Here is a 14,237-nt window from a genome sequence, read left to right on the forward strand (position 1 = left end):
TCGTGAGAAGTCTTAGATTTCCTGAAAGTATTTTTTCCTATTATTATTTTTCACTTACAAGGAGATGTGCTAACAGGACTGATAATAAACTTTCAAATAAGGAAGCAACTCCTGCTGGCTGCACAGGGAGTGTGGCTGGCACTCTGGCCTGGTCTCTTTGGCACAGCTGCAGAGAAGCAGCGCCTGAGGCACCCTGTGACTCAGTCACCCATCCCGAGGACATCTTTCATTCCATTCATCTCATGGCCAGTCATTTACAGAGCATACAGAAGGAAAACTGCCTCTCTCAAGGAATTTTTTTTTTTGTTGTCAAAGAAACGTGATGTGACCCCACTTGCCCTGGGCCAGAGTGTCACAGGTCAGCACGAGGCTGGTGACTGACAGGTCTGGCTTGGAGAGATGGGAATGACTTCTGGGAGTGACTGGTGCCTTTCTCTTACAGCTTGGACTCTTTTCTTTATGGGCTCCATGCACTGTTTAAAGGAGACTTCCGGATAGCAGCCAAAGATGAGTGGGTCTTTGCAGACATGGATCTGTTGCATAAGGTTGTTGCCCCAGCAATCCGAATGTCTCTGAAGCTACACCAGGTAGGGCATTTATTTATGCATTTATTTTTAACATTTACTGTTGTGTCTGTTTTCTTTAGAAAATGCAGGATACCTTAGCAACTGTCTACTGCCCAAAGGAGGGTAGTGGGAAAAAGAGGGAAATGGAGTACTTGACACCTTATTCTAAGAAACATCCTTTACCAAGATGGAAGAGTTTGGCATTTATTTATTTTGCAATCACTTGATTTTCTTTTCTGAACCTCCTAGCTACCCATTTGAAACCACCTTGCAGAGCTTGACCCTGCATTTTTCATCAAAATAAAGCAGAAAATCTTGTCATATGTTACATGTGTGGATACTATAAAGGTGGTTTCTAGATTGAAGGGAAATACATTGATTATGCTGATTTCACTGCTAATTTCAGGTCAGGGTCTGTGTAGCTAGGAGTTGATTTTGTTCCTGCTCTGGCACATTATGATTTAGTATTATATGCTTTTATCATTAATGATATTTATAATTGTTCCTGGATGTTACTGAACTGCTGTGAATTTGTATCTGCTTCTTTGGCACAATAATTTTATGGTGTTATTGCTGTCCGTGGTGCTGCTGGATGAAATTTCAGTGTTGTGTTTTTTGCTGATGGATTCCCAGTCTGTGCTATTGTTGGTGGGGATTTATGAATAAAAATAAGAATTTCCACAACAACTGTGGACTCTCCTAGGTGATACCTCTCTCCAACTTACCCAAAAGCTCTGCCTCCCATAGTTGCACACTCCATTAAAAAAAAAAAACAAAACTATAAGCTGGTATTCTCCAAGTGCCTTTGTCCAGTGTAGTCATGAGATCAGAACAGGTTACAATAAAACTGGAATAGTATCTTTCTATGTCACTGTTAAATGAACCTCCCAAAAGATACTCTTTATCAAGTGTCAAGTCACTTGGAGGGGACCAGCTGGAAACTGTTTGGAAGCCAGTATTTTGTTTACTGTCAATAGTTTTTGTGTTTTCATGAATGTACCTGACCTGTTTGGTACTTTTTCCTTTACGACCAGGACCAGTTCACGTGCCCGGATGAGTACGAGGACCCAGCAGTTTTGTACGAAGCAATCCAGTCCTTTGAAGAAAAAGTTGTGATTTGCCATGAGGGGGACCCAGCCTGGCGCAGCGCAGTCCTGTCCAACCGGGAGGAGCTGCTGACTCTCAGACACGTGGTAGATGAAGGAGCAGATGAATATAAAGTTATCATGCTCCACAAAAGCTACCTGAGCTTCAAGGTGATCAAGGTACATACACCGTCTTTCTAATATTGCAGTAATTTAGGGCTCTGGTAACTAGTACTATTTCTGAGTAATGTGGCCAAAAGGAGAAGTTAATTGTAGTTTTTAAAGTAGGAGCTGGTGGCCAAAAGAGCTCTCTTCAGTTGACTTTCATTTTGCTGTCCACATTTGTGTCTCTGAAATAACATTCCAGGCTTTTCCAGGGAGTAGCTGCAAAAGTTCATAAAAAGCTGTTGGTGCAAAGACATCATGATGTGTTTGCATGCTCAGCCACTGCTGTTCTGCTTAGATCCTGTAGTTCTGCATCTTGAGTAGCAAATGTTGTTGCATGATCTGCATGTTTTAACCCACCTGCAGGTCAACAAGGAATGTGTCAGAGGGCTTTGGGCTGGCCAGCAGCAGGAACTGATTTTCTTACGCAATCGTAACCCGGAGAGAGGAAGCATCCAGAACAACAAACAGGTGTTGCGGAACTTAATTAATTCTTCATGTGATCAGCCACTGGGATATCCAATGTATGTTTCCCCCTTAACCACCTCGTACCTTGGGACACACAGCCAACTGAGGAACATTTGGGGGGGACCTGTCAGTTTGGACAACATTAAAAAGTGGTTCAAATCCAAGTGGTTAAGGTAGGTGTTAAATTTTGGCTATGCTGATAAGAGACCCTGCAGTCTCAGTTTCCCTGTATTTTCTGTTAAAAGAGAGTAATTCTATATTGTTATCTGTGAGTAAAAAATTAATTGCAAGTAACTCGGAATATAACAAAATAGCGCTACAAATAGAAAATCCGTTAACTCATTGATGACAAAGCTTTCTACATGTACAACAAGATTCATTCAAATCACACATCACTACAGACACTTCCCTCATTCCATGGAATTTTACTGTTTATGCCATTGAAATAAGGGTATCTTTTTGCTGGTGGATTTTGGCGAGTTATGCTCCAAAGTTTTGGCAGTTAAATATCTACCCCCAAGTTACTGTTCTTGACCAAAGCACACCTAAAAACATACTTGCTGTTCACCAAAGCTGCCTGACTTCCCCTAGTTATGTATGATCAGTCCCTGACACTGTGTCTCCCATTCTTACTTGCACTTTTCACAAAGCAATAGCTCCCTTGCCTCATTCCTTGCACTGTTGCCACTGTAGCTGAGGAAAGGCAGGGCACCATGGAGACACAATGGGGGCCAGCTTGCATACCAAGACCTGCATTAAAATATCAATATTATATCTAATGGCTTAACATGCTAGTTTCCCACTATGCAGCCCATCCTTCTGAGCTCTCTCCAGCCCATTCCTCTTTGCTACTCAGTTACCTCATGCAGAAGTTAATCTTGGGAGACACTGTAACATTAGATAAAGAGCCCTAAGATATTTCAGGATTCCAAAGCCAATAAACACAGACAAGGGTCACATACAATTGTCTTGTGTCATATACAATTTTGCTCTAAGAAAGCTTATCACACCATCATCTTTGCCATCTCATAAAATGTCAGAAGACCTACAGTGGTGTGAGAGACAACACTCTTTGAGGGCGACTAACAGTGGTGACACAAATTTTCATGTGCAACAAGTGGCTGATCCTGTGTGTGTTCCTGCAAACAGAATGCGAAAAGACTGTCATGCAGCAGCTCACCACGAGAGAGGCAATGTTGAAGAGGTGGATAGTGCAGGAGGGTCTTCATCTAGCAACAATTCCACAGGGAATTCAAGCCAGAGCAGTAGCTCACAGCCCACCAGGGATGGAACCCCTCAGCTGCAAACTTCATCTCAAGAGGTCCAGCAGCGGGCAGGTATTTGCACAATTTACTTGCCTTTCTCTGGAGTCTTCTCCTGGGGGGTCACATGGGCAGATGCCTTTGGGGAGTCCTCAAATCCAGAGGAAAACTAATTTCAGAGAGTGCAATTTGTCGCTCCTAATGAGCAAGAACATGTAGGAGATGGCTTCCCTATATTGTTCCAGGTATTTACTGGGAGAGTGTAACACAGAAGTGATTCACCAAAGGTTCCACTGTCAAAATCCATTATGGGTAATTTTTGGCCTAGCAGGTGCCACAGCTGCCAGAATGAGAAATGCAGATAGGAGGGAGTGCACACATGCCATGCAGGGAGCCTGTACCATGGTGAACCTCTGCTTATTGTTGGCTGGGAACAGCAGAAAGAAAGCATGCAAAAATCTTAATTATCTTGGAAGGACCGTGGCAATTTATTTGAGGAATTGGTTTGGCTACTCATCAGTGCATGTGGAGAACAAATAAATGGAAAATAGCTTCTTATGTCTATATAGCAGTTACCAAGAGAAAATTAAATGTTGCCAATCATTCTGTCAACTAACAGCTGAGCCCTTCTCAAATTATGGATTCAGAAGTGCTTCAGACATATTTGCAAGGTGGAACTAGTGAACTTTACATTGGAAATGTTAATAAGGATAAGGATAAGCAATTGTTTGGACAGTCACATCCAGAAGGTAGTGGTCAGTGGTCCAGGATCCTGATGGACATCAGTGACAAGCAGTGTCCCTTGGGGGTCCATCTGGGACCATTGTTATTTCTTATCTTCATTAATGACATAGATGAAGGGATCGAGTTCACCCTTAGCAAATTTGCAGATGACACTGAGCTGAGTGGTGCAGGTGACACTCCTGAAGGATAGGATGCCATCCAGAGGGACCTGCACAAGCTCATGGGAATCTCATGCAGTTTAACAAGTGCATGGTGCTGTACTTGGGTCAGGGGAATCCCTGGTATCCACACAGGCTGGGGGATGAAGAGATGGAGAGCAGCCCTGTGAGAAGGACTTGGGGGTGCTGGTGGATGAGAGGCCGGATGTGACCCAGTCATGGGCACTCACAGCCCAGAAACCAAACATGTCCTGGGCTGCATCCAAAGGAGTGTGGCCAGCAGGGCCAGGGAGGGAATTCTGCCTCTCTGCTCTGGTGAAACCCCACCTGCAGTGCTGCATCCAGCTCTGAGGTCCCTGGACAGGAAGGACATAAACCAGGGAAGGGATACTAAAATGATTACATATGAGGAAAGGCAAAGAGAATTGTATTTGTACAACCTGGAGAAGAGAAGGCTTTGGGGTGACCTAATTGCGACTTTCCAGTACCTAAAGGGAGTTCACAAGGTGGAAAGTGACTTTTTACAAGAACATGGAGTGAACAAGGGGGGATGGCTTCAAACTGGAAGAGAGTTTAGGGGTTTAATTGGATATTAGGAAAAAAATCTGTTCTGTGAGGGCAGTGAGGCACTGGACCATGCTGCCCAGAGAAGTTGTAGATGCCCCATTCTGGCAAGTATTCAAGGCTAGGTTGGATGGGGCTTTGAGCAACCTAATCTAGTAATAGGTACCCCTGTCCACAGCAGGAAGGTTGGAACTAGACATGCTCTAAGATCCCTTCCAACCCAAGCCATTCTCAGATTCTAAGTTTGCCAGTGGGTCACTGAGATCTATCACTGTGGGATCAGGACTTGTAATGTAAAGCAAATCAACTCTACATTTCAACAAGTTTGTGGTATTATTATATAAATTAAAGCAGTGAGCTGGATGGGTTTGACACTTGTTTGTTTCCTGTTAAATCATTTTGACCTATCATTAAAGATAATGGGTAGGACTGGAATAAATCTTGCCCTGAATATAAATCACATTGCAAGAATAAAATAACTGCAGCTTTTAATTGTGTCTAGAGTTAGAGGAATCCCCATGTGCATACTCATAACTTGACACAACAGTAATTAGAGTAGCGAACTTAATTGTGATATAACGATCCTGAGCATACCATACAATAAAGTAAGTTAATTATGAGTTGTATAAAAAAACATATTGATTGGTTGCCCAGGAAAACATAATCAAGAGACGTAGTCACACTTAGATAAGAAAAGCAGTCTGGCTTTTGTTAAGATATGCACAACAAATCCAAGGAAATGGTAGCAAATGGAAATCCATATTCACTCCTAAGATACTGTAGAGAATGAAACAAGAAGAATTTTTGGCTAGCGCCATTAGGGACAAAAAGATGAAAGTGAGCTTGTGGCTGTTTATTTTTAAAGAGTATTTAGAAGCAACAGAAATCTTAGCACTAGTCTTGATCTGTCACTGTATAGAAAGGCAGAGTTGCCAATATGCAGTATGTAGAAATGAGAAAATAAATGTCTGGTTTATTTCGAGAAAAAAACACAGATAATGTATTTCTATGATCTGATAATGAAACAGTTCCTTCCAACCTAAAAGCTACAAAGAACATGAAAGAGGGGCTATCAAAGCTATATGCTTAATTGAGCAAAACCAAATGACTCATTCAAGAAGGGCTTCAAGAGAGCTGGTTAAAAAACCAGCTCTCTTCACTCTTCAGTAAGTACCAGGACAACAAGGCAATAACACAGCATAGGAAAAGAACTTTTGCTATGCCTGTTAAAAATAATAATATTGTTCTGCCATGTGCAGTCTTAGTGCCCTAATTTAAGGACATTTTTAATTTGGAAGCACTTCAAAGAAGAGCCAAAAAATGACCAAAATTCTGGGAAATATGTCCTGTGTTGAAAGATAAAGTGCTTTCCAGCAATTAGCATTGTGAGAAATGCCTTGATCGTAGTCTGTAAGTGTTTACCTGGGTAACAAAAAGTGACCAAAGACTGTTAGTCTCAGCAGATTTGGATGTAACAAAACTAAATAAATTCAAATTTGAAATCCAGAACACATTTTTAATATTAAGAGAGTAAATAAATAATGAAACAAAAGATTAACGGTTGATGTGGATTTTCCATGACTAGAGATGCTGGATACATTTTTTAAAATTATAGCAGTAATTAATAAAACCACACAGGAATTAATTCTGGGGAGTTCTATGGCCCATGCTATATAGGACAGCAGACTAGATAATCAAAGCAATGCCATCATAATCTGTGCATCAAGCATATTTAACTTCTTCATATTTCATATTGCGTTTTGCAGCCTGGTACCACTGAGTCTGCAAAATTGCAAAATGCAATGAAAGCCCAATATAAAAGTGCGACCAAAATCAGGAACACTGGAAACATGTGGGGTTCTCCCACAAAGTTTCCTTAGTTCATGATGCAGTTTATAGAACAGCCTTTGTTTTTCTCAGTGTTTTCAGGGACAGAGTTTTTTAGGTGTAGATGCGGGTGGTCTCCTGCCCAGTGCTCCAGCCACTGCATTTGGAATTAATATAGAATACTTTTGGACAGGGAGCAGCTTCACAATTTAAATCACAGATGTTTGGCCACATTAGCCGTGGTGCAAAGTAACACACCACAGCCCCTCTGTTCTTAATTCCAGTCCTTTCTTTTTATTTAAGAAAGGTAACCTCTTGAAATAGCCATCAGATGTAAAAACGAAAGCACTTAAGCAGAACCCCAGGGTTTGAAGAACATAAATCCCTGCAGAGGCGAAATGTGCGCACAGCCGCTGATACGGCAGCCAGGCCTGGCTCCCCTCACTGCACCTGAAGGACAGAGGACACTGGCAGAGCAGTACACAGGGGCCATGGAGTCACAGAATATCCTGACTTGCACTGGACCTACAAGGACCATTGACAGTCTAACTCCTGCCTCTGCAAGGACCACCCCAAGAATCACATCCTGTGCTTCAGAGCATTGTCCAGGAGATTCCAAGAGCCATGTGTGTCTGTCCCATCATTCTCCAGCAGAGATATTGGGGCTCTTATTACTTAGAAAAATAATTTTTTATTGTTTGGAGTATAAAAGTAGATCTAAAGATACATTGTAAATGATGTGTGAAAGTGTCCAACACTTGCCAAACCAACTAGGTTTTAGAGAGCTCCAGTTACGTTGTAGCCCAGCTCTGATCATCTGACTCTGTGCCAAGTTACCTAAATTCTCTTTGCTTCAGCATTTGAAAAATAGGAATAATGATACCAGCCTCTGAAAAGTAGGTCTGTGGATGTAAAACATCATTTTTCAGCCATATGATGCAAATGGCTTGGATATGAAATTCTGCATTGCTGGAATCTGCATGAATTCAGCAGTCATGTTTTTAGAAGATAGTGTGAGATTTATATTCCTTTATGCCAGCAAAATTTCAGTATTTGGAGGAGTTCATGTATTGGGGAAAACCAAAAAAAAAAAAAACAAAAAAAAAAAAAAAAAAAAAAAACAAAAAAAAACCAGCCTGGAAATGCCTGCCAGAAAAAACTTGTTTCTGTGTTGATGGCTCTCAACAGATTTCCTGGCATCAACTGCTCACCCTACAGCTATAGCTAGGAAACCAAAATGCCAGCTTGTGTTAATGTTTGGAGTTTCCTAGAGAGCAAAAAAACCCAAGCAGGCACTTTTGTGACTGGGTATTTGCTGTGTATGCCTGGGCTAGAGACTGTCTACAGAAACAGTGAACTCTGCTGGGGCCTGTGGCACACACCAACCCATGGCAGAATGCCTGGGTACAAGCAGGCCACTGGTTGGGTTCACTGGCCAGTATTTTATGATTTATTTTTCATTCTGTGGCTATTCAAATGCACAAGCATAAGAAATACAGAAATTGTTTGCTTGAATGACAGAAGGTATTGATAGAAATGTTAAATATGGGGATGTATTTGTATAGGAAGGATTTGTCTAGGCATGTCAGAATAGCTTATCTGATCTACTTCCTGTAGCCAGTGATGGCTGCATTGACATGCTGCCCAGAAAGGGACAAGAGTCTTATGTGGGTCTCATTCAGACCTCTAATACTGTATCCTACCTAAAAGCATTGACATTTTTTCAAGTCTGTGGTGTACTGTAAATGGCTCTCTTGGAACTCAGAATTTACTGTTAATCTTAAAAACTGTTTTGTGGCTTGAATGCTATATTCTTCCACTTGGCTGAATTTTCAAATTCTCTCTGCCCATATGCAGGAATAATTCTTTAAAATGTGCCATTGTTTTAACATAGAGTTTTTGGTTTTATAGTTGCATTTAATTATATCAAGCCATTTAAGGTGGATATTCAACATTCCATTAGTGTGGTTGTCAAAGGGGAGCAGAGTTAGAGTAGCACTATGCTCACTCATTCACTGGGCTGATTAAACTCTACATAGCAGAATAGCTGTGAGCCTGTGATTAGAGTGCTTTGCTTGGGGTCTCTTCTCATTTCACTGTCTTTTGACTCTGCACAACTTCTAGAGCTATTTTGACCAAAACCCAGAACACCTGTAGTTGAAAACACAGAAAGATTCATAAGTTTAGGAGTTTCCTGGAGTTCTTATGCTAATAAGACCAGTGGTAATATGCCAACAGTAATATGTACATATGGGGCACTGTCAATAGCATGGAGTTTATCAGAATGCCACTTACTTAAATATATTAATCTTTCTTTTGAAGGCAGGAGAAAACCCAGGAGTCAATCTGTCCAGGCACACAGTGCTTTAAACCAAAGGCCCCCTGCTTCAAGTCACTCTGGACCAATTGTAGAAAGCCGGCAGCCTTTCATCCAAACGTCTACATCTGCCCATGAAATTGCCCAAAGGCTTTCTAGTAGTCAGCTATCATTCCACAACTCAGCAACATCTGTGTTTTCTCAGTCCCCTGCTGTTCCTGTTGCTGGCCAGTTGACTGTGCAGGACCGAGCTGCAGCAATGCTCAGGTCCAGCCTGGCCTCCTCCACCAGCTCAACTCTCAGCCTGCTGTTCGGCAAGAGAAGTTTTTCAAGTGCTTTGGTGATTTCTGGGCTCTCGGCTGCAGACGGAGGCAACACGAGTGACACGCAGTCATCCAGCAGTATGAACATTGCCATGGGGCCATCTGCCAGAGCAGCGAGCCAGGCAGCTCGGGTAAGGCTGAAGCTAGAACAGTGGTACTGAGTCTGAGTCCTGTTCTCCTCGCCTGTCTGGTTCTCAGCTGTCCTCACCAGCACTGGGTTTCTTCCTTCTCAGTGGTCAGAGAACAGTTTTTTCCAAAACAGTGTTGGTATTTTGGTATTTTTGGGGGATTTTGCTGCATCACAATGAGACTGTTTAGTATTAGTGTGTCTGTGAGAGTGTTTGTGAGTAGCTGATGGGGGGGCTGTTATGCATACACCTGGACTTGCAAACGGGGGCAAAGTTGCTTTTCCTTTCACTCAAAACAGGGACTTATGTCTCCAGTTTCTGCAGCCAGGTGATGAGTAGACTTCACAGCAGACTAAATAGCTCCTTCCTTGCCTGCTTTAAGTCCTATGCAGTTATGCCTTGAGAGGCTGACCTAGAACAGAAACTAGCCAGAGTTAAAAGAAAAAGTAGGTATTTATTAAAAGGCCTTAAAGGATACACCTTGGCCAGTACAAGAGCCAGGCCAGGGCTACACCCAAGATGGATCCAAAATGGATGACTGGTCACAAGGTTTCACACTTTTATAAGTTTTGGTCTATTTACATATTGGGGTTAATTGTCCAATTACAGCTTCAGGTTATGAAGTTCCATCCTCCCTGTCTGCTCTCTTCAGTTCCCCACTTTTTGGGTCTGAAGCTTCTAACAGTTGTCCTTGGTCTCAAGCTGGAAAATGATTGTTTTTTTCTACCTACTTTGTGAAGAGAACTTAGTAGCACTTAATATGAAGCTCAGAGCTACACACCTAGGCAGAATCTCAAAAATATGAAAGCTAAAACTTAAGGCATGAGCAGGACTTAAAATTATTTTATCTGTAAGAAAAGGAATGGTTTTCCCTGCATAGTGCATTTGTTCTGTCACTCCCTCTGACCAGAAATTCAATCTAAGGCCTGAAACCTTGTTGCTGAAAGTTAGTCAAAGGAATCCTGCATGAAATGTTTATAAAAGGAAACCAGTATGCCCTGTGATGAAGCATTTTTTAAGAGTAAAACACTACACACAAAAAACTTCCAGCTTTCTTCCCAATATACTCACAGTTTTATTCCTATCTTCCCTGAAAAATTCAATTCACGTTGTAGTTACTGTTTTATTGTTTATTTAAGTGTATTTATTTAACTTGGGTTGCCATCCATTGCTGCCTGAATTTTGAAAATTGACCAGAAAGCAGAAAAATGAGAAGATGGACTAGACATAAAGGGTGACTGCAATCAGACAACATAATTAGACAGACTAATGGAAACCAAAGTGGTGACAGGGGAAGACTGCAGATATAAGTCCCAAGCATTTTCTGTTACTATGCTCCTGAACTGTGTATAACTTCCCTAGTTTCCAAAGAGTTCTCCAAACTTCAAGTGTGTAAAGCCAAGGATGGCCTGTGTGTATTTTACTCTGAACCCTAAAACACCATGTGTGGTACAGATCCCTAGAGTTTTGCCATGAACTTCAACAGGAGTCAGCTGAATGCTATGCATCTGGGTCCAATCCTACTTTGTTACAGTAACAAGTATTAATATTTCCTCACATACAGCTGAATATATCCAATGAGAAGGTACAATTCCAACTCTCAGGAGTTTATGGCCTAATCTGCAAGAACTCAGCCAGTCTGTGATACTAATAGTAGAATTCACCTTATCAAACTTTAAGCTATCTAAAATTTGGGCATGATGTCTCAGTAGGTTGCTGTTAAAGCTTCTGTTTTCAGTGAAGAGGCCTGCATCCACTTCATCCTTGGAGCTATTATTAGGAAATTCTCCCCTGGGAAACCTGCATTTCTCTGCCAACCATCAGTAGCCTAAATGACACAGCAAGACCACATGGTGAAATTTAGATGAGGTGAATCCTGGCCAAAGTGACTGCTCAGAGGCCAGGTTTGATTGAAAGCAGTAAAGAGGAAACGTTTCATTTCAATGTTCATACAGCAAAGTTCTGGAATGCTTTTATCCTAATGGACTCCTTGCAGTGGGGTGGCACTGCACTTAACGTTTTCAGACTGATAATTGCATTCCAGTTTTGATGAAAAGGTTTCTTTGTAAGTTGGATTTAAAATTTGGTGTAAAAAGCAAGCACCAGAGCAACCCAATTTAACAACTTAGAAGTCAGCCCTGCTTGAAGCAGCAGTTTGGACTGGATGACCTCCAGAAGTCCTTTTCAATCCAAATTCCTTTACAGTTCTCTATACATGTACATCTGTGGTACTAAACCTCCAGCTCCTGGTCTGCTTTTCCTTCCAAATTTATGCGTTACACAAAGTGTGACAAGTACCTCTTCAGAACTCCCTTGTGAATAATGCATGTTAAGAATCCCATGGAGTTTCACAGAATGACATCCCTACGTCAATTTTTAAACTCTTTGCACCCATCACTTCAAAAAATAGCTGAAGTGTTACTTGAAATTTCCTAAACTAGTTGACTTTTTCTTTCTTACTTTCCAGCAAGTCACTGAGACCTGTGAAGCAACAGATGCTACAGAACCAAGACCCCAGCGGGAGGCAGGTCCAGCCCATGCACTATTCATGAGTCGGAACCTGGAGTGCAGGAGGGCCAGCCAAGAAGATATGGCCCTGGAAGACACCGCTTCTCAGCAGAGTCTGTCTGAGGAGCAATAAGGAACATTCCTAGCACAAGGGCCATGTGCTTCTTAGCATTAAATACAGACAGAGTTAGGTCAGGAAGCTGCACATGGGTTTAGGTTCTTTCAAATGTAATAAGCAACCTTCAAATGTTTATTTTTCTAACTTCCACACAAGAATTTTACAGAGCAGATGTTCTTCAGCTAATGGCCTTGGCATGGGTAGGGTTGGAAGATACCCTAAAAAAACACACAGTGCCACTTCATCTCAGGTTCTTGTAAATCCTAGAACAATGAATACAACAATGAATACAATGTTTAACGTTCCTTCCCCTGGAATGGTTAGAATCACAAACAAATACAGTAGGAAATATTAATACAACTCAGTGAAAAGCACACAAAAGACATCTCTTTCCTGCCACAACTAAACAGCTGATTGCATGCAAACTAATTGAAATTTGGTATATAGCAAGAGGCAACTAAGAACAGAAGCAATGAACACATAAAAGGACAGTACAGTGTCCTGTAACATTACAGCTAAATCTGATTTTTTTTCCAACAGCAAATCTCATTTTTCTTTGATGTGTTATGCAGGTGCTAATGCTGAATAGCAACACAGCATCTCAGACTGATATACTGCATGCAGCCATACTGAAATACTGTGTGAACAAACCACGCTACACCAATTAATAAAAGTCAAGTGTAAGAAGAGAAAGTATCCAGTGCATGGAAAGTCTTCAGAGCATATGGTGCACCTTATTTGCAAAGCAGCTTTGCATAAATTAGGTATTATCTCGTGCTCCTGTTTGGTTTACAGTAGTGTTTCTCAAATTCTAAGCAACAGTACCCTTAGGAGTCGCAAAAGAGCCACGGGGAATCCTCCTCAAGGACAGAAAAGTGCAAAGCAGGCTGTAATTACTGTCTGGAAGTGTTTGTGTTAGGAAGGGAACAGCTAAATACCTTTAATTGCTGGACACAGCTCACTGTCCATAAACGCTTGTAGCCAGTAATTACAAAGCCTTCTGATTTCTCTCCCCCAGAGAAAACTGAGCTGCTGCCAATAAAGACAGATGATACAAAAAGGGAAGCCATGCCTTCACAAGGTTTGAGAAGTGCCAATTTACAGGAATGCATGACTACTTTGAAACCCAAAAGGCTACAACAAATCCTTCTACTCTAGTCTAAACAAACACGTGTGTGGTTTTTTTTCAATTAAAAAGAATTGCAGCTATCAGTGTCTTGCTGTTCCTCTTTACTGTAACTACCATAGATAGTTTCTAAATCTCAACACAATGATGTGCAGCCAGGCTGTCTTGTCCCAATTAACAAGATTTAACAAGAGATGCTGTACCTAAGTCTCATTACTGTTAGGCAATACTCAGTTGCATTCTGAGCTTCCTACTGTGCCACACTTCAGATCTCAGTAGTAGAACTAAGTAAGACTGAGTGAAAATAAAATGATCCAAGTATATTTTGTGTGGCAGCTGTTTCTGGGTCTTCTGTTTGCAATTGTTTTCACTTGCTTTCTGCCTTACAAAAATCAAGAAACCTTTTTTACTTCACATCAGATCTTGATGAGTTATTAATAAAGCTTAGCACAATATAGGAAAGATTCTGCTCATGTTTACAAAGACAAAAGCAGAGTGTTCATATACAGCCCTCTAGACACATGGTCATCAATGCAGTTCAGGCCCTACTAATGTCTCCTCTAGTATCCAGGTGAAATGTGGAAGAGGAAATTGAATTCAGCTGCTCCCTTCTGACCAGTTCAGGCAGATGATGACTCTTGTCCCACCACACTGTCCATGAAGTGCTTCATTACAAATGAAGGATTGAGGTTATAGAGGTAGACGCCTACTGACAGCTACCAGCCCCATTTCTGCTCTGGGGCTTTTGCATGGCAGTCCACAGAATAAAACATCACTGCTTTGTCTTCCTGCATGGAGGCAGGGCAAACAGGTGGCTCTGGAAAGCACCAAGAACTTTCCCATATTCACCTACCATCACTTAGACCTCCAATTTTCAT

At 41.5% G+C, this 14,237-nt stretch overlaps 1 protein-coding gene across 5 annotated transcripts in view; it reads left to right on the forward strand.

The window, feature by feature from the left end:
• Nucleotides 1-13,682, forward strand: part of PCNX2 (pecanex 2) — a 149,766-nt gene extending 136,084 nt beyond the window's left edge. For all 5 annotated transcript variants that reach the window (XM_085576784.1, XM_085576786.1, XM_085576785.1 and 2 more), the window contains 6 exons: nucleotides 443-587; nucleotides 1,601-1,831; nucleotides 2,183-2,457; nucleotides 3,434-3,621; nucleotides 9,162-9,610; nucleotides 12,075-13,682. In XM_085576784.1, coding sequence (XP_085432910.1) covers nucleotides 443-587; nucleotides 1,601-1,831; nucleotides 2,183-2,457; nucleotides 3,434-3,621; nucleotides 9,162-9,610; nucleotides 12,075-12,248 — 1,462 coding nt within the window. In that variant the 3' untranslated portion in view covers nucleotides 12,249-13,682. The remainder of the gene's footprint in view (nucleotides 1-442; nucleotides 588-1,600; nucleotides 1,832-2,182; nucleotides 2,458-3,433; nucleotides 3,622-9,161; nucleotides 9,611-12,074) is intronic.
• Nucleotides 13,683-14,237: the final 555 nt, after the last annotated feature.

The sequence above is a fragment of the Lonchura striata genome, chromosome 3 (genome assembly GCF_050655825.1).
Source record: "Lonchura striata isolate lonStrDom1 chromosome 3, ASM5065582v1, whole genome shotgun sequence".
Classification (NCBI taxonomy): domain Eukaryota; kingdom Metazoa; phylum Chordata; class Aves; order Passeriformes; family Estrildidae; genus Lonchura; species Lonchura striata.